The following is a 21,795-nucleotide window of genomic DNA, read 5'->3' on the forward strand; positions in this document are numbered from 1 at the left end:
GTGCTTTCGCACTGGGCATTGTCACTACCTGCAGATTCAAGCTTAGGTAAATTTAAAACATCATGAAAATACTTCTGAGCTGCACCTGAATCAAATAGCCTGTAGTGTTCAAACTGATGAGGAAAATCCAAAGTCTTTCCGGCACTGCTGTAGAATAGGCTCCAGGAATAAAGCATCAGAAATGTAGCATCAGAAGGCCCAATTCAACTTGAATTGAGTCCTGTGCTACCAAGGCAGTGTGGTCCCAGCAGTGGCTACCAAAATTTCTTTTTTTATAATTGATGTATTTGTTTGTTTTAAACTGTTGCTCCTTGAAGCTTGGGGGATATCAATATATAATTGATTGTATATGAATAGGACAAGCATTCAGATAGTGATCCACCATCACAATGTTAGAGTGGACTTTAGGGAAGCTCGTTATAGCCTGTCTTCCAAAACAAAGCATTGAGACTAGAATTTGAAACCTAGATGTCTTTAGGCAGTAACAACCTTGGACAGTTTCAAAGTCAGGCCATCAACACCAGCTTTGAGGTCTTAGTCACCTTCAGAACCAATAAGTGGTGTGACACTGAAGGAGACATCATAGTCAGTGGAGCTACCTCAGTATCAGCATGGGTAAAGTTCTTTCAAGATTTCAGAACTCAGGATGTCTTGGCACTCAAGAACACCTTGTTTAGGGGACCCAGTTGAAGAATTCTGTAGCTACTAAGGCCATTCTGGGTCCTCCTCAGAACTGTCAGCCTGAAAATTTGTCAGTTCTACTGATTTCATCTGGAGGGACTCCCACAAAAGGAATGCCTAGAGCCTCAGTCAACTATGACTGAGGATTCTGGGAGTAAACCACCATCCCTGAACAGAGTTTACATGTAACTAAGCATCTGACCACTGGAGAAACTCTGGGGCACAATGCCAACATTTAGGGGTGCCAACTCAGACTCCAAATGATCAGGAGACTATGATCCCACCTATAAAAACCAAAATCAATGGTGCCAGGTTCTCAGAACCAGACTCAGTCCATCTGTGAACCACTGATGTAAGACAGTGTCACAGCATCAGATTCTCCTGATCTTGTGTTGCTGGATACTCAATACTGGACTGCTCAGTATAGTGCCAGAAAATCAAGTATGGTGCCAGAAAATCAAGGGTGCTGGATACACCTCTACCCCGATATAACGCTGTCCTCCGGAGCCAAAAAATCTTACCGCGTTACAGGTGAAACCGCATTATATCAAACTTGCTTTGATCTACCAGAGCGTGCAGCCCCTCCCCCAGGAGCACTGATTTACCACGTTATATCCAAATTCGTGTTATATCAGGTCGTGTTATATCGGGGTAGAGGTGTATTTGGACTCAAACTCAGCTACCCATGACAAATCAGGCAACCTTGTCGATGCTGAAATAAGGTATAACACCCTTTAGTAAGTGGCACATCAGAGAAGTCAGTTGTGCTGGCACTGGATCCAATGACTTGGGCAAATCCACCAACCTGGGTATCATTGATACTAGGCACTAAATCACTAACAAATGATTTACCCAAGATAACAGACCTGGAGCCTAGGCACTGAGTTATATTGACTCAGATGGATCTTATGGCCGTTTCAGTTGGATACACGTCAACTAAGGTCAACTTTAGTGCCACTTATACTCAGCACCACACCACATCAAGAAAATGACTCACCGGAGTAAACTGTGCCAGATCCACAGTACTTGACTCCATTGACCCAATGGGATCTGGGGACCTAACTCCAGTTATACTGATACTGATCCACTTCAAGCACATGGTATACCTGCCATCAGTATCAAAATCTTGGCACCAGATTCCAACACCATAGACGATAGTGGGAATGATACTAACATGGACAACATGCAGTGTAAATGTAGGTACATGGGTTCCAGAATATTAGAGAGACTAGGGGGGAGAGGGAACACATTTACTGGACCAACTTCTGCTGGTGAGAGAGACAAGTTTTCAATCCAGACAGAGCTCTGTGTGGCTTGAAAGCGCGTCTCTCTCACCAACAGAAGTTGGTCCAAAAAAAGATATTACCTCACCCACCCTGTCTCTCTAATGTACAACATGCATCAGACCATTTCATCAAGTGGATCGCTATGGTCCATTGTGCTGGATAATAGCCACTGGATGGATCTGGGGATGCCCAGAGTGTTGGAATATCAGCAATGATGGGATGTCAGTACCAAATGATGTCACCCCAAAGGGGTCCAGAAACCTCGGTGCCAAGTCAACTGCCAGAATTTCAGTGCCAAGCCCAGTCAGGTAAGAAAAGGAGAAGGACATACTTACGCCAGGCACAGAGTCACTTAGGCTAGCAGATGTTCAGAGTTGATGCTGGACTTACATATTTCCAGATATAGTTAACTGGGCCTGTGAAGTCCTGTCCCTCCCCACATTCATCAATAGGGGCACAAGAGGCAGCCTTTCCACTTCCGTGGACTGCTCAGACTCAGCCATGCCAGACTCACACCTTCTTTGTTACTCTAAATAAAGAAACTGTATGAAATGACCAACAATCTAACTAACTAAACTGAAAATGGTCCATGAAATGGCAGAAGGAAGCAGGAAAATTAAAAAAGACAAACGCTAAGGACACTATCTGCAATCCAAGTTCACTGCACCTTCAGCAGTTTAAGAAGGCATTAAAGGGAGGTTGCGCCAATTGCTCTTTTATACCCTCAGAACCCTCCACCAGGGGAGAGAGAAAGGGGGCAAGTGGACCCCCAGTGGACATTGTTCTCTAGAAAATTCCACAGCTCAACACCAGGAGTCACTCAAAGAACAGTTCCTCTCCCCTTATGCAGTGAAGGGGGGGTAATAAATGTGGACTGGTTATGACTCCTCTCGAATAGGAACACTATTAAGCACATAAGCTTACCAAAAATGGAAGGCAATTTTTAACCATCACTGACATAGCACAATAAATGATAATTAACTTAATTCAGAAGTTATATTATTAACTACAGAATTCTAAAAGAAATTTTCCATAGATCAGTATTGTGCACATACCTTGAAAGAAATTATGCTCAGGATCTCAGGTGGGGCTTTGAGGTGTTACAATAATATAAACCACCACCACCTCTACATTTCAAATTATGCTCTACACTTTTATTAAAAGGGAAATACTTACACCTTTGTTTCGTAGTCCTTCCAAGCCTTATCAAAAGGCTTTTTCAGATCCTGTCAACATAGGAAAAACACATTAAACATGGCTAAGTATTTGCTACAAAAACACAGCAGATCTAATCATCCAGGCCCAGGCACTATTGTGGGTGCTCAGTATAGGACTGACAGGGAACAAGGAGCCCTTCCTCTCTCTGCTCCACTTTGTGCAGCTCTCATACGAACTGGGCAAAAAGACCTTAGGTGTGTGTAAGGACTGTTTCCTAACTACTACTCCAGGAGTGCACAGCTGCATGCAAGTGTGCATGGGGAACAGATTACGGTGCATTCTTCAAAAATTATGTGGCAGTGTGCACGCTCCCCCTATATGCTGCATAGCTCAGAAAGGCATTTGGCCTCTAGAACAGCCCTTGAGGCAATTCAGCTCTGCACCACCTGAAAGTCTTTGCCTAAATGGTACAATCAAGTCTTTAGTAAAGATTTAGTCATTTGACTTCAGTGGGAATAGGATCGGGCCCTACTGGCTGAAATCCTGCATCCCAACTCAGATGCAGAATTTCCCTGGACTTCAAAAAAAGCAAACTAGAGGATTTGGCTCTGAGCACAAGATAACTTGGATAAGTGCTTATTTTTACAAGGCATTCAATTGTTTTATTACATGATTAGAGAGATCAGCCCATTATAGATCAAACAACATTATTAACTATCAAAATTAGGAAACAAACTGATAATACATAACAGGAACCACACACTTCCTTAAAAAATTTATTTATGGAATCCATATTCATAATTATTCACATCAACCACAGACCAAGGCAACAGCATTGTAAAGACTGAGGGCCCAGTCTTCCAAATACTTAGCATCAGTGACACCACTCATGACACGTTTCAGAGTGGTAGCCATGTTAGAGTGTATCAGCAAAAAAACGAGGAGTACTTGTGGCACCTTAGAGACTAACACATTTATTTGAGCATAAGCTTTCGTGGGCTAAAGCCCACTTCATCAGATGCATGCAGTGGAAAATACAGTAGGAAGATATATATATACATACACACACACAGAGAACATGAAAAAATGGGTGTTGCCATACCAACTCTAACGAAACTCATCGATTAAGGTGGGCTAGTATCACCGGGGGGGGGGGGGGGGGAGGGTGGAATTTTGTAGTGATAATCAGGATGGCCCATTTCAAACAGTTGACAAGAAGGTGTGAGTAACAGTAGGGGGAAAATCAGCATGGGGAAATAGTTTTTAGTTTGTGTAATGACTCATCCACTCCCAGTCTTTATTCAAACCTAATTTAATTGTGTCCAGTTTGCAAATTAATTCCAGTTCTGCAGTTTCTTGTTGGAGTCTGTTTTTGAAGTTTTTTTTGTTGACAAATTGCCCCTTTTAAGTCTGTAATCGAGTGACCAAAGAGATTGAAGTGTTCTCCGACTGGTTTTTGAATGTTATAATTCTTGATGTCTGATTTGTGTTCATTTATTCTTTTGCATTGAGACTGTCCAGTCTGACCAATGTACATGGCAGAGGGGCATTGCTGGCACATGATGGTATATATCACATTGGTAGATGTGCAGGTGAACGAGCCCCTGATGGCGTGGCTGATGTGATTAGGTCCTATGATGGTGTCCCTTGAATAGATATGTGGACAGAGTTGGCAACAGGCTTTGTTGCAAAGATAGGTTCCTGTGTTAGTGTTTTTGTTGTGTGGTTGCTGGTGAGTATTTGCTTCAAGTTGAGGTGCTGTCTGTAAGCGAGGACTGGCCTGTCTCCCAAGATCTCTGAGACTGAGGATCGTCCTTCAGGATAGGTTGTAGATCCCTGATGATGCGCTGGGGAGGTTTTAGTTGGGGGCTGAAGGTGAAGGTTGGTGGCGTTCTGTTACTTTCTTTGTTGAGCCTGTCCTGTAGTAGGTGCCTTCTGGGTACTCTTCTGGCTCTGTCAATCTGTTTCTTCATTTCAGCAGGTGGGTATTGTAGTTGTAAGAATGCTTGATAGAGATCTTGTAGGTGTTTGTCTCTGTCTGAAGGGTTAGAGCAAATGCAGTTGTGCCAGCAACGCCCCTCTGCCATTATACAAACTAAAAACTATTTCCCCATGCTAATTTTTTCCCTACTGTTACTCACACCTTCTTGTCAACTGTTTGAAATGGGCCATCCTGATTATCACTACAAAAGTTTTTTTTCTCCTGCTGATAATAGCCCACCTTCATCGATGAGTCTCGTTACAGTTGGTATGGCAACACCATTTTCTTCATGTTCTCTGTATATATCATCTTCCTACTGTATTTTCCACTGCATGCATCTGATGAAGTGGGCTTTAGCCCACAAAAAGCTTATGCTCAAATAAATGTGTTAGTCTCTAAGCTGCCACAAGTACTCCTTGTTCATTTTACTACTCATATGAGTAATGCTACTCCCTTGCATAAATGTTTGGAAGACTGCTTAGGAAATCATCAGCATAGCACTTTCAAACCATTATAGAACAAAGACAGTATTTTCTTTTTTACTCTGCTGCATTTCTACTCCCTCCTTTTTTTACATTTATAACATTAACAGAACCAACGTATACAGCACAGTGCATTGTAATAAACTGCTTTTGCATTTGAACAAACACCAAATCAAAGGTGAGGCATCCGAAACCTGAAAAAGCAATGTGTTGCTTTGTACAGTGTGCTGCCATGCGCAGTACCCTGAGCTATATGAATCCTGTGTTTCATTTGTTTGTGCAGGTTAGTTGTGAAAATAAAAATCAAATGAATTATCTTATTAAACATACCCAAATATTACACTGTAATGGAATGGTCTCAGGCAATCCAGAATACAGGGATACTTTACTGTTACCAAAACATAACTGCGGTGTTTTTTACCCCATTTATAGTTTCCTTATTTGATTTGTTAGTATCACAATTTGTATAATTAATAGAATTGCACTGAGACTACTCAAACTCCCTCACTCTGACTGGCTCTTGTACTTTGAATACGCAAGCTTTCTGCTAGCAATAAAAATACCTTCTCAGCTTCTCTCCTCCGTCAGCAGAAGCAGAAAATCTCAATTTTACATGAAGAAAAAAATCCCACAAAGCAAACAAAAAAAGTGTTTGTTAACATAAGGAAAAAGAGGAAAAGTTAAAAAAAAAAAATCCTGAGTCCCTTTGACTTATTTTCCTCTTCTCCTTCCCATCCCTTTCCTACCCTCCCCTACAGGCAAGAAAGTCTCTTGTCCCCACGCTAATGCCCTGATTCTGTGGACTCATGCACATTCCTGACTTTATGTACTGTGAGTAGTTTCATTGTCAGTTGGAGGGACTATATACAATGTGTAAGGTTAAAACACTTGCTAAGTCTTTGCAGGATTGGGACCTTGGATCTCTTTCCCAATTCAGTTATGAAAGAAGGAAAACAAAAATATGCTGCAGTTATTGACTTGTAGTGCAGGAACAGGTTAGAAAGAGGTAAAAGAGGGAGGAAAAGTTGAGGTAACTAGAAGGAGGATAAAGGGTCTGAACGTTTTTGTCTATTTTTTTTGAAGAAGCATTTTACCTTGCTGCAGTTTACAGCCTATTTTGTATTTTGTAGGATTTTTGTTCTTTTTTCCCCCCTTTAATTTAAAAATTTCAGAACAATTGCTTCCAGTTGCTTCCTCATTGCTCAGTAATAACCCAGACCCTAAGCTAAAAAGACTCCCAGGCCATTGACTTAGAAATTTGTTACAAAAGCACATCAACATTAGGGTTCTAAGTTTATTCAGCTCAGGCCACAGTTATTACCTCAGGCAGGACGCATCCAAAAGATGATACTGTAACATTTTTCAGCTACTGGTTTAAATTCTATATTTATTCATGCTAAACAAAAAGTTTCACCCACTCATGTGTAGAGCTCCAAATAAGTTTACAATGCTACATAATGTTAAGAGTAATCCTTTTAAATTAAACACAAGTTCTTAAGCATCTTTCTCCACGTATTTTATCTGAGCTCTGTACAATTCTTGCAATCTTCTACCATAGCTTCAAGATTATTACACCTTCTGAAGGAACTTTGTCCTTTGGTTTTGTAGTTAACTACACACTGTACTATAACTAAGCCACAAAGGCAAAGAAGTAACTCAGTTCACAGCTGATGTCAAGGGCATTCCTTAGTTACTTGGTAGTGAAGTAGTATACTAGCATATGTATTTTCTTAACTAAAATTAAATTGGTACATTAGCCACATGCATTTGTACCAAAAATAACTTTAAAAAAAAAAGAAATAAATGATTACCATACCCCTTTTACTCCTTTTAGGTCTCCCTTAAGTAAACTGTCCAATGGGAAAGTGATTATGTTGTTCATATTCTGAATCTGTAATAAAAATTAAAATTACACTTTAGTTAAAGATTTTTTAACAGACTATAACAAAAAGTTTACATTCTCTGGTTTCATTCAAATACTTGAAAAGTTTTAATTTCTCTTCCTAATACTGTTTAGTAAGTATTTTTAGTACAACCAGTAATCGAAGATACAGGCAATATGACTGAACCCACGTCTGCAAACACTACCAAACATACAAACTGTCTGTAGCTGGGATGGCAGTAAGCACATCCAGTAGTGATTGCAAAATGAGTCCATTAATTTCTGCACTATCTGCTTTTTGTCTTTTTAAATTATAATATTAATATAGTTTTTTCTATATTTAATATATTTCAGCCTACTATTGCTGATCATTTATTTTCCAGTCTCTTAAACCACATCAGTATATACTTATGTGTATGCTTAACTTTAAGTCCATGAGCAGTCCCACTGAACTCAATGGAACTACTTAACACATATAATTAAACATATATATCAAATCTTTGCAGGATCAAGACCTTACAGATTATCAGAGAATCTCAGAGACTACTCATGTTGATTAGTGCCTTATTCTGCAGTAAGTCCTGTTTATATTGCTGGGAATACTAACGGAGTAAGGTACTATTCAACATAAAGGAGGCAGAATCTAGCCCTTTGAAGACTGCTGTTTGGATATATAATATACGTAACATGCATTCTTAAAGGGGTAGGTTTTCAAAGAAGTATGCAAGAACAATTTATTTTTAAATAGAAAAATATTAATTTTGGAAAAGATACTAAAGATTTTATGATGACATAACACTTAAGAATAAGCAAAATATCACAGGGGAAAAAATCATTTCATTTAGAAAGAAAGGAGAAAAGACAGCACAATTTTGGATTTAATTGCCATACCTTTAGCCACATTCACATAACATTTTGATTAAACAAAATAACTAAAGCAAGAAATAATGCTGTACGACCATGGATAGCAGATACCTGTAAACCTCTATAAAGAGTTTTATCTTATCTCATCATATGATTCAGGCACAGTGTTCAAGCTGTGGGCACTATGTTAAATTCTGACTTAGTACAAATATACACGTTGCATTGGGAGTAATAGATGGTGTAACAGAACTGCATCACTGAAAAAGATTAATTTATGTTAACATATGAAGAATATTTTAAGGGAAGATTTCCCCACCCCATCCTCCACCTACAGAAACCAGGCAATGCACAGAATGTGTACAATGGGTGGGATTTTCAAAAATACTCAGTGTATACAAAGAACTTTATATCACCTAATATCAAATCCTACCGTCATTTAAGCAGTGCTAACAGTCTCTCAAGAGAGTCTGAAGCAGTATAATTGCAGAGAAGGGATTCATTTCCAGCCTATAACACAACATATCAAGAGTTACCACCTAATGGCTCTTTGATGGCTTAAGTGAAATGATCTCAGTGGTCCCAATACTGTCCTCAGAGGGTAACTATGCATGTTAAAAAAAAAAAAAAAAAAACCCACCATCATCGATGCACTTGGCACTTATTGATATAAGCCTCAGAAGAGAGGCCAAAGAGTAATTAGGCCTGGAGATCTGACTATACCCTCAAGCCTAAAGATGGGTTCTTCACAGGGGGGATGAGGTACATAGATGGCAGCACATACATTTTCACATGACTAATCACATTGCACCTTTTCTGTGGCTAGAGATCATTTTGACTCAATGGCTCAAAAGAACTCTCTTTTTATGTGAATTAATTTCACATGAAAAATAAAAATTGGTAGCACTAATGTTTTAACATGATTAGGGACACAGTACTGAAAGTGATCTGTCTGCTCCACACTGACTGCTAAGTCATGGTTAGCATTCCATCATTTACACATCAACATAAATGTGTTCAAACATGAAGAAAGGGGAGGCTACTTACCTGTAAACTGGATGTTCTTGAAGATGTGTGGTCCTTATTTATGTTCCACTGAGAATTATACATGCACACCATGTGTCTGGAGCCGGAGAATTTGAAAGTTGTGTCCGTTGGTCCAACTGCCTCTCCAGTTCCTTCTCCACCATGAATCAGATAAGATCAAAAGCAGAGTGGAAGGGAGAGCAGGAACTGGAATACAGAAAGGGATCACACATATTGAAGAACCTCCAGTTACAGGTAAGTAACCTCCCAGTCTTCTTTGAGAGATGGTCCCTACTGTATTCCACTTCAGGTGATTGACAAAAAGTACCTAAGTAGGGTGAGGGTGCGAGCATATAGATGGTAGCAATATGTGGTGCATTTTCTGTTTGCTTGAGAGGCAAACAGATCCCTGATTGGGGCTCCCCATAGATTGAAAATATTGCACAGTACCAAGTCGTCGAGCTCCCACTCATGGTTGAATGCAAAATGTCTGCTGAGGAAATCTGCAAGCAGATTTTGCTTCTCCGAAAGGTAGGCTGCTGATAGGGTGATTCGACTACTGATGCACCTGTTCCAGAGGCTGACTGCTTCTGAACGCAGGGAAGTGGATTTCACTCCTCCCAACTTGCTAATGTAGAAGAAAAGACTGCTTGCAACTCCAGAATACCGATGTGGATCTGAACTCTCAAGATATCCAGGTATCTGATGCAGTGTGTAAGTTCATGTGAGCTCCTCAGTATAATAGGTATGTGTCCTAATAATGGTCCTGTCCAGAGAGGAAGGGTGAAAGGGGATTCCCATGCATACCTGATGAGGATTTGTCCACCACAGCAGAGGAGACATGACATTAACCAACTGCAGCCACGTTTGAAGGCAACAAAGGTGGAGTATTGGAAACTGGGTGACGCAGGTGCATGAGGCCATATGACCTAAGAGAGAGACATTACTTGACTGGTACTCAAGGGTTGTTTGTGATGCGAGCTAGGATATTGTTCATGGCCTAGAACCTGTCCTGAGGCAAGTACTCTCTTGCCCAGATGAAGCTAGAGATTGTGCGAGGCATGAGAACACATTTTTTCATGTTTATGATGACTCCCAGCAAGAAGAGGAGGTGTAGGATCATGGAAGTTGATGCACAAGCTTCCTGGCGGGACTTGCAGACAAGGTGTCAATTTTTGAGGTAGGGGAAGACAATGAGACCACAATGTCTGACATGATCTGCTACTACCTTGGTAATATCTTTGAAAATATTCTGGGGGCAATTGCTATTCTGAAGGGAGTACTCTGTACTGAAAATGGTCGGAGCCCACTATGAATCTGAGGAAGTGTCTGTGGGCAGGATGAACGTCCTTCATATCAAGAGCCGTAAACCACATGCCCTCTTCTAAAGATGGGTTTTTAGTTGTGACCACGTGATACCTGAGTTTGCAAATGAAGCAGCTGAGATGGCAACGGCTGAGGTTGGTCTCCAATCGCCTTTCTTTTTGGGGAAGTAAATCATATAAGTCTCCCTTGGTACTGAGGAGGGACATGTTCTATGGATCCTTGCTGCAGTAAGGCGTTCACCTCTTGTTTGAGTATACTCTCATGACAGTGGTCCCCAAGGGGGGGGGAAAGAGGGGCAGTTTTCAAGGAGGCAGGGATGCAAACTACCACATAGCCACACTGGATGACATTCAGCACCCACTTGTCCATTGTTACTGCACTCAAGGTGCTGAAAAAGAGAGTGCTAGATGACCCCCCAAATGGCATGTCAGGGTCAAGAGGTGCTGGGCTTAGTGTTTCACGGCTCGCAAGCTGCCATCAAAAATAACAATGAGCCAGGTACTAAGACACACAGAGCCTGTTGCAGAGGGTGTAGGGAAGCGGGACTTCTGAACACTTTGTCTCTCATGTGGTGGTTCGTAGGGCCTCTGATGGAAAAACTGCTGAACCACATGTCTAGATCTGACCAATGAGCGGCGGAACTTCCTCCTGGGGCAGACATGTATATCCCAGCAAGCAGATGATAGCCCTAGAGCTCTTCAGGGTATAGAGGAATCCATCTTCTGGCTGAAGAGGTGTGATTCACAAAGTTCTGTGTTATATTCCTAGGGAACCCTGACACATGAAGCCATGACCCCATGCTCATGATGTTGGCAGCAGCCATAGCTTTAGAGAAAGTATCAGCGGCACCGATTGGAGAGTGGTCCTAGCTATCAGTTTGTCTTAGTCTATCAGAGCTTGAAAATGAGCTTTATTCTGTTGCAGAAAGCTGTAAACTCCTCAAACTTGGCTAAATATGGTTTTTTGAACTATGCCATAAGGATCTGGCTATTGACTATCATGAACTGGAGGCTGGATGTTAAGACCATTCTTCCCAGCAGATCCATGTGTATGCCATTTTTATCAGCAGGAATAGACCAGGGATGTTGATGCCTAGCCCTTTCAGAAGCAGCATGGACTACCAGTGAGTTGGGAGCTGCGTGAGAGAACAAAAATTCTGCTCCTTTGACTGACACGTAATAACACTTCTCTGGTCTTTGGGGGGCAGGAGCGCAGGTGGGCCAAACTGTCCTAGCTGGCTCCAGTATGGCTTCATTAATGGGAAGAGTTATACTGTTGGGTCCGGATAAATGGAGGATGTCTAAGAGTGTGTGTTGGGAGTCCTGGATCTCCTCAAGAGGAATCTGAAGCTCCCCAGAAACTCTGTGCAAAAAGTCCTGGAACTGCCTGAAGTCATCAGCAGGGGAGAGGGAAGGAGAAGAGAGGAGATGTAGGAGTCACTGCTTTGTCCGGGGAGGATAACAGTCTTGCTCGCCACAGTGGAACTGCCAGATCCATAGCATCATGTTCCTCCTCTGTCGGATCTGGGGGCAGATCTGAGTCTTACCCGTGAGGGCTGTGAAGGTAGATTCTCTCACACCAGAGTTGGACTTCATAAGCAGGAGGCGCACTGCTTGCTGAATCATGCAGATGTAATGGGGGAGGCGGGGGTGTCCCTGGCCTGCGTCCAATTGGAGCCTCATGGCTTTCTTCATGAGGTATTTGTGGAGACAAAGTTCCTGCCCTTATCGGGTACACTGGGGAACAATCAACAGATACCACACCTCACTGCGATGTGGGCTTCCCCAAGGCAGTACAGACAGAGCAGATGGGCATCACTGATTGAGAAGGATCGCGGGCAGGAAGCATAGAGTTTGAAGCCTAGTGTCCTGGGTATAGTTTGGTACCCAAACGGGATACGGGGCATATGGGGGAGGGGAGAAGAAGGGGGGAGAAGTCGCCTTGGGAGCCTAATCTAACAGTAATAGATATATAAATCACTAGTCTAAAAGCTATTAAAACTGTTAAAACTATTTACAGACTAGACAATTCTTATTTTGTAGAATGAAGCCAAAGCTGTGGACCCTGAAAGTTCCGACCCAGACCATGTGGCAGTGAGAAGGCACCGGAGAAGCCGTCGGTCCACTCCTCCCTTTCTCTCCTTAGACGGAGGCACGAGGTAAACCAGGGTGTACGTGCATTCCAATGGACAATACTTGCAAATTCTCCAGCTCCAGACATATAGTGTGCATGCATAACTCACAGGGGAATACAATAGGGACCATTACTTGAACAATTCTGCAACCCAGACAAACCCTTAAGGGATAAAGGGAGAAATGTGATGAACATGAACCCTGGATACAGCTGAAGACTTCACAAGGAAAAAAGAGACACAGAAAGGCTACCAGAGAAATTATGTATCTTTGTTAGGATTTTATCCGACGAAATATCATCATCCTACATCCAACCTAGCAAGCTATGCTTTCGTAGTCTAAACCAGTGATCACCAATTGGTTGATCCTGATTGACTGGACGATCCTGGAGGATCTCCCAGTCAATCGCGATCTCCAGCTGTGCAGCGGGGCTGCCACTAAGATAGGCTCCCTGCCTGCCCCAGCTCCTGCCTGTAAGCACTGCCCCCACAGCTCCCATTCTGCCCCAGCCATGAACCCATCCCAGAGCCAGCATCCCATACCCCCTCCTGCACCCCAACCCCCTGCCCCAGCCCCTCTCCCAGAGCCAGAAGCCTCTACCCTCTCCTGCACCCCAACTCCCTCCCAGAGCTTGCACCCCAACCCCCTGCCCCAGGCTCAGCCCAGAGCCCCCTACAAGATTCACCTTCTCACCACTGCATTCTTCAGTGAATCAGAACAGAAAAAACTGGTAGCAGAAGCCAACATTTAAAAAAAGAGCACAACAGAACACTGACTGCCCTTCAGGACACTTCTGACTGCTTTCATGAGCAGTGCTTAGGTACAATGGATGTAGGCACTTTAGAAGAGAATATATATGCACGTATTTCTAGTTCAAGACTTTCAAATGAATTAAAAACTATAAAATAGGGTTTCTTTTTGAAAGTATTAATGTTTGACTTAATTGTATTCCTCCAATATTTTGTTTTTTAACTTGTTATATTTATATTATTTACTACCTGTTATATCCCTTACATTTCTCTTTTACTTATTTTTGGAAAATAAATTTAAATGTATATTGGCTGGTAGATGTGCAGTATTAAATGCATGCATTGTTTAGACCTAAAACAGATAAATAATGTTTGTTCATATCCATAAATCAAGAGGTGGAATGCAGGAGAAAAATCTTAAATTTTCTTTACTGTTTCTGTTATAATAGCTTTTTTAAACCGTTTTATGTAAATGTCTCCCCGTTTTAGCACAGTAAAGAAGCACTGCTTTGCTGCTTCTCCCATTCTAGATAATCCTAAAATGTACACAAAAGTATATAAATCACCCAACAGATGCCAGTATGTTACCTCTACATTTTGATCTCTAACTTTCTAAAAGTTGTTGGGAAAGGAGACACACTCTGAGGTCTGGGAGTGCTTCAGGGATGTTGCAAGATCAGTTGCCCCTGGTGCCCGAGAAACACTGGCAACTTCCACGTTAAAAAAAAAAAAAACACCACACAACTGACCTGGTTTCCACTTCTAAAACTGCTGCTTTGGCAGCCACACAGTTTTTCCTGTGACAGCTTCCAACCAGATAAGATGACAGAGATAGGGTAGTAAGTTAACGTTCACAAATTGGAAAAGGCTGGGAGGGGGGAGAAAAGGTGGCAGGCAGGAGAATGTTTATTTTCACTTAGCTGCCAGAAGCCATACTAGATGTAATAGCCAAGCTAACATTTGCACAGGGAAAAAGGACTAAACTAATTTAAAATCATAGGGCCAAATCCTGATGTCCTTACTTGGGTAACCCATCTATTTAGTTAAAGTAGAGGTTTACTCAAGACAGGACTGCAAAACCTTAAAGCCTGCACTACTTTCAATAGTTTTTGTTTAATAAAAAAACCACACATTCTAATCAAAAATGTCTGTTACTTTTCACTGAAAAACCATTTGGATACACAAATAGGGATACGCCAAATGTGCTTTTAAATGTTTTATAACTGGAATCAGCCGAAGGAGACAAAGGGAAGAATCTCGAACGAAACAAAAAGCTTGCTGGAGAAGTGGAGAAACATGAAAAGGGAGCTCGGATAACAACCTCGAGTACTCCATTCTGTGCAAGCTTATACGGCGAAAACTGAAGGACGACTATGAGAACTTCCAGAAAGAAAAGCTCCTCAAAACAGCTGAATCACGCAAGAGTCTCAGGACATGGAAGCGGGAATTGACGCAGTATAGACTGAGCGTAACAGCACTAAAGAACAAGGGACAGTAATCGACAGAGCAGGGATGGAGGAGGTCTGCAGGGACTTTTATACAGAACTGTTCAAATCAAGAACCAATGTCCCTCTCCCAGTGCTCCAACAGCGAGAAGAACGCATCCCCCCAATAACTGTCAGCGAAGTCCAAAGCGCACTACACCAGATGAAGGAGGGAAAAGCTTCAGGCAAAGATGGAATAAGGTCAGAAATTATTTCTGCAGGAGGCGAAGAACTTTGGAAGGCCCTCGCTTTAAGATTCAGTCGACATCTTGAAGAAGGAAGAATACCATCAAGCTGGAAGGAGTTGAATATCATCTTGCTGCACAAGAAGGGGGATCAAGAAAAGCTTAAGAACTACCGCCCTATATGCCTGCTCTCTCACATCTACAAGCTCTTTACAAAGGTGATAACGAACTGACTTTCGCAGAGTCTGGATGAACAACAGCCAAGAGAGCAGGCAGGATTCCGAAGAAATTTCAGCACGATCAACCATATATTTACCCTTAGTCAGCTCCTAGAAAGAGCGAGGGAATACAAACTCCCGCTGTGCATTGCTTTCGTCAACTATGAAAAAGCCTTCGATCGCGTCCAGTTTAACGCAATTTTAAAGGCATTCACAGAGCAGGGCATTAACACGCAATACATCAGTTTGTTGAAGGAAGCAAATACTGGATGCACAACAGATATTACTCTCCTCGAAACTCACCTCCGCATGCCTATCAAGAAAGGCGTGAAGCAAGGAGATACAATTTCATCGAAACTATTCACTGCCTGCCTCGAAATGCTTACGAAGAAGATCAATTGGAGGAGTGGTGTCAACATAAACGGAGAACGATTATCTCATCTCAGATTCGCAGACGACATCGTGCTAATTGCCGAAAGCATCAACCAACTGCTGAGCATGCTATGAAGACAAGAAAAGCAGTCAGGTCAGCCTGAAAATGAACCGCTGTAAAACGAAATACATGCGACCAGACGTCTTTCGAAAAGCCAGAATAATGGTAGCAGGAGAAGAAATCGAAGAAGTGGAAAGGTATGTATATTTGCACCAAGAAGTCAATATGCGCCAAGACCTGAACGGAGAACTCTCGCGAAGGATTCAGGCAGGATGGTGTGCGTTCGATTCCATCAAGGACGTCCTCAAAGGAAAAATCAACAAGACCACACACACAAATATCTTGAATTCAACAGTGCTGCCAGCCATCTTGTACGGCAGTGAAACGTGTGCACTGACAAAGAGAGAAGAGCAGCGGCTGTCGGTAGCTGAAAGGGCAATGGAACGAGCTATGTTGGGAAATCTCCCTTCTGGATCGCATCCCAAATGAAATTATCAGAGAACGCAGGGGTGTGAAAGATATTGTTGAGGAAAGCAGACATAATAAGATGCGATGGGCAGGCCACACAGCACAGCTTATGGACAATAGGTGGATGGCAATCATAGCTGAGTGGTACCCATGAGAACAGAAAAGACCACCTGGCTGGCCTCCAAGAAGATGGGAAGATGACATTATTAAACGTTTCGGACGAACATGGAGAAAAAAGGCAAGAGTGCGAAAAGAATGGCAGATGTGTTGTGATCGGCACAGTCTTAAAGACATCTGAAGACCAATCGATCCAGGTGAATTGGAATCAAGCACTCTAAGTGTGCATTTTATGGTTATTAAACCACTTCTCTACTCTTGGTGTGTTGATAGCACTCAGCCATTGGCCTCACACACACCAAAGCACACTGGTGTTCATTAATAACTGATAGTATAGCTTAATGCATTACACTGCTTAAGTAACTTCCCTTTCTCTAAAGATAAGCGCTATTTATTTGAAAAATTTAAAACAGGTTTCCTAGTGTTGCAGGTTTTTAGCAGCACAAAACCAATTAACATCAACAGGAAATGAACAACAATGAAATATTACACCACTGTCAAGATAAGATATAATTTGTGTGCCTGACCTTGGAATTTTTAAAAAATTAATTATATAGTAAAAGAAAAAGCATTGAAGAAAATCAACCAAGATGAAGGTATTTTATTTAAAAAAATAAATCACACAGTACATTTTAGAAAATGCAAACCCCCCCTATGCACCTAAGTGAAATACTACGACGGAAAATTTCTTCCTGACTAGAGCTATCAATTTGTGCTCAAAAATATGAGGATTACAATTCTAGATGTTAAGAGAAGAAAAAGCACCTTTAAGTAATCTAATCCATCACCCTAGCCAATGGCCAATAGTTCCCTACAGTATATTTTCTAACTTTTTGTCCAGTCAAAGTTTAAATGTCTAAATGATGGGCTTCCACCACTTTCCTTGGGATTCTTTTGCTTAGCCTAAGAAATTTTAGCATGAGCAAGTTTTGCTTCTACTTGGATCCCAATTTCTTCTCCTTCCTTGTCATTAACATAATTCAACTATCTGGTAACTACTGTATTTTTTCCTCCACATCTCTTAGTTATGTTTTAGACAAAATATACATGTTTAACTCTTTTAATCTTTCTTCATAAATCGCCAGATTCAAAGCCTGATGATTTGTAATTCTCTTCTGAACTCCTTCCAGTTTGTCAATTTCTTCCTGGCAAAGATATTAATATAATATTCCAGATGCAGTTGCAGCCATATAAACAGGGATTACTACCTCTCTGCATAGGCAGCCCACAACTGCACTCACCTTTTTGTTATCATATCCCATTGCAAGACCATGTCTTATCTTGCTCTCTATTATAAACTTCCTCCCCCAGAACACTCATCATTACTCATCAATTTCCAAGTTGAATTGCATGTTAATTTCTGATTTCTCTAGGACCTTTTGTGTCATTTCTCTGTTTTCACTAGTGTTTGCAACTTCATTAAATTTTGTTGAGATGCTGAAAATCAAGATCAGTCATCATATTCACATACCTCACTTGACACAATGACATGCTGCTCTTTCAAATAAAGAATAATGATGCACATTTTAAAAACAGCCATCAGTGCAGTGTCATATGATCCTTTAGCAAGTTCTCTGTCCGCATATACCAATGAGATCAGGAGTAACTCCATTTAAGTAAGGAAATTATGATTTTTTAACAATGTGGAGAATCAGAACCAATCCTGCAAAGACTTACACATATGCTTAACTTTACATATGTGAGCAGTCCCACTGATATTAAGCAGACTACTCATACCTGTAAAGCTATGCACATTTGCAAGTACAGGACCTGAACTTTAAAAAAACAAAACAAAACAAAAAAACCAACACAAAAAAATCTTAAAGCTCTTTATTTCAATATCTTGCAGGGGAGCAAGTGTCACAGGTTAATTGTATACACTGTACAACTGCACTTCCTTTGATCAGTTTTAAACATGTTACCTTTTAAGTTCAATGAGTGCTCTCTTGCTTTTGTATTATGGAAAAGGTAAATAGGAGCACCTGGTAGGCCAAAATATGTAGCAAAAACATTGACCCTTACTTTTCTCCTTTGTATATTAATAATACTAGTATTTTTAATTTACTCCTCATATGGAAGCTTTTCCTCCCGTCCTCAGCACTTTCTGTAAAGTGAAGATTTCAGATTCTAGTGGTTACAATCCAGTACTTTTTATGAGCACTGAATTTACAAAAAACACGAAATTAATAAACAAACAACAGACTAAAGCTAAAAAGGCCACTAGATACTTAGGAGGAGGGAAAGTATATTGAGGAATCGGGGGGAGGGGGGGAAGGGGGGAGAGAAACAAAGCAGAGTTGTTAAACAGCTATTTTTGTTCTAAAGTAGAAGGTTGAGACCTGCACAAATCAGATCTTTTTTCCAGGAAGAAACAGACAAAGGAGATATGCAATTATAGGTTTTTTTCCCATGGTACAGTAAAACGAATAGGATTAAAAGAAAAACTTTTAAAGAGTAGGCATGTTGTGTTGACTGGCCTTTTTCCTATCCCCTAATATTTCTGATATTCAAACTCATACCATACCACCCGACACTTAATCACATAGGGAGTCCAAGTGACTGTCACTAAAACATCCCACACAGAGACCAAACCACACCATTGATGCTACTATTCTAACTGAATGAATGCCAAACAAGCCATCAATGAAAAATACCACCAAGGAACAACATTGTGTATGCCAAGAAAGATATTTTTTGGAAAGGAACACTGACCCACCTAGGTTATCAGAATCAAAAGAAACATCAAGTGGACTTCTTAAAGACCATTTCTGACCTAGAGAAAGCTCAAGGAAATTTTATAGCAGTATACTGGAGTTACAATACAGAAGCCAGTAGACAGAGCTCTACTATGGATTATCTGGATTTTGTACTGGAGAAAAAGGTGCACATCTATAAGTAACTGATAAAAACCAATGTAGTAGAGAATGTAAAAAACTGATAATTTTAAGGGAATAATACATATTAATGTGCAATTCAGTCCCCCTCTAAAAATGCCACCACAGCTTTTACAGCTAGTCTCATAACATGAAGAATCAAAGCACTGGAAAATTGAGTTCTCCAAAAAATATAATCTTATAGCTTCAGTAGCTATTTTAAAATGCACATACAAAAGGAATCCAGCCAAATATACACATAATTCATTTGCTCCCAATCAAAGCTATACCAAGGCCTGAACTTCAACTTGGCCACCGTATAGTTGAGTCACAAGATACCAGAAACAGAGTTTCTGATGTAAGGAAGCAAAAGGTTTAAAAATCCAGATGCCTGGATACGACCATGAAAAGATTAAAGTCATGATGGCAAAGCATGTACTTTGGGAAACCTTTTCCAACAAGTATCAGAGGGGTAGCCGTGTTAGTCTGAATCCACAAAAACAACTAGGAGTCCAGTGGCACTTTAAAGACTAACAGATTTATTTGGGCATAAGCTTTCGCGGGTAAAAAAAAATTCTTCAGATGCATCTGAAGAAGTGGGTTTTTTACCCACAAAAGCTTATGCCCAAATAAATCTGTTAGTCTTTAAGGTGCCACTGGTCTTCTCCATCAGAAGAGAAAAAGAATTAAAAGCTGTGAAAGCAGACCATCTTTAAACTAGATTCATACGAGATGAAGGAACGATTTAAAGGAAATCTCTCCCTTTTTAATTGAAACATTTTAGATCTGCAACCCCCAAAATGCAACCCAGATGTTAAGCTGACAGAACACAATAGCTCTCCAATCAAAAATCAAGAAAATTCAAAATAAATGACAAGGTAAAGCTTAACACTAGGCCTCAAGTTACACTAGTGTAAATAGCTTTGTCATCTGTTCCAGTCTGGGCACGTCCTCTCTCTGTCCTGAATATCGCTACTCATTCTGCTAGCATCTTTTTAGAAATCTTTTAAAAGTGCCTTATGGAACTAAAGAACACAAGTGATTAAAATGATGGCTTGCAGCAGCAGTTTATATGGCATAAAACATAAAAAACTCTTTACAATTGAAACACAGTGCGTGCCAAGTTAATGTCAATACATTCGTTTTTGATGCAGAATGCTTCAAAATCTCTTCATACTATACATAATTCAGTGAGTGAGGAGAGACTAAAAGGGTATTTTTCAGGGGGGGGAGGCAGCATGGATGGGGGAAGGAGGTACTGAAAGGACTTCAATCTGACATTCCAGGTGTGTATAGGTTACAGCAGACTAAAGAAACATGAAATTGCATTATGCAGAGCTACGATGTTGTACTGTATAAATAAAACAGATACCAATAATTAAATAATAAAGAAGAATCCAAAGTCTCTTCAGAATACTACAGGACTCCTTAGAGACAGTCCCTTGTAATTTCCACTTAGAAAATGACTTGTATCCAAGCTCTCTTGAAGATGATTTTCAAAGTAGGATACTTCCAGAAGCGTAACAATTTATTCAAGTGGTATGAATTTCTGGCTGGAAAAATTAAAGAAATACTGTCCAAGAAATTCATGTTTATAAATAAGTGATTTTCACAAAACCTTAGAGTTTATGTGTTTTTTCTTGCTTGGACATTTAACAGTTTTTTGGGGAGAGAGTTTAAACTTTCCCTGCTGGTATCTGAAACTCAGATAACAATGGGTGTCTGTCTTTCTTCAGTTCTCATTTTGCTATCAACAGGAAGCAAACAACTTCAAACCTCAGAAGGGTGGAGCACATCAGGAGAAAGAAAGGAGCTGTCCATTGGGACGCATCCCTCACCAACCTGCTGTAGAGGAAGAGCGGAGAGCGGGCCTACCTGCTGGAATCCGTTGAGTCTCCCCTGACATAAGATAACATAATTATAATGAGACGAGAAGGAGCCACCAAGTTTCTGTACATGAAAAAATATGTGGCACTCAGCCAGTAGGGAAAATTAGAACCATAAAACGAGAAGAATGAAAGACTTTGCTACTGACTCATCACATCTGCATTTCTGATCTATATAAATTGAAGCAAGAAAAATAGACTGCTGACAGCGAGAAGCCAGAACAGAGCAACAAGATTTAGAAACACTGCTTTTCGTTTTGCTTAGAGAAACATGAATCTGTTGATGAAATTACTCTCCTACAACCAACTCTCATAATGACCTTAAAATAGTCTGATCAGGTCACACACAGGGAGCCAGTTATGGCCTGGAAGCTCCTCTAAATAACATCAGCTGGCAACTGTCCCCAGAAGACCACTGCCCGCTGAGCACAGCTGAAGCACATCACACACTGGCCATTCCTCCTTTCTGGCCCCTGAGGAGGGTAGCATCAAAGTTAGCTCTACCTGGCTCTATGAGGGCTTGGGACTCACCCATCCTAGGGGAATGCAGCCAGCTTTCATTCCCCG

General features: G+C 41.0%; 1 protein-coding gene across 5 annotated transcripts in view; it reads right to left on the reverse strand.

Annotated features, from left to right (window-relative positions):
- The window catches only part of ASAP2 (ArfGAP with SH3 domain, ankyrin repeat and PH domain 2), a 164,733-nt gene that overhangs the window by 100,347 nt on the left and 42,591 nt on the right, over nt 1-21,795 (reverse strand). For all 5 annotated transcript variants that reach the window (XM_037894095.2, XM_037894097.2, XM_037894096.2 and 2 more), the window contains 2 exons: nt 7,405-7,479; nt 3,144-3,193 (listed from right to left, as the gene is read on the reverse strand). In XM_037894095.2, the coding sequence (XP_037750023.1) occupies nt 3,144-3,193; nt 7,405-7,479 (125 nt within the window). The remainder of the gene's footprint in view (nt 1-3,143; nt 3,194-7,404; nt 7,480-21,795) is intronic.

This window comes from Chelonia mydas, chromosome 3, assembly GCF_015237465.2.
Source record: "Chelonia mydas isolate rCheMyd1 chromosome 3, rCheMyd1.pri.v2, whole genome shotgun sequence".
Taxonomy (NCBI): Eukaryota; Metazoa; Chordata; order Testudines; family Cheloniidae; genus Chelonia; species Chelonia mydas.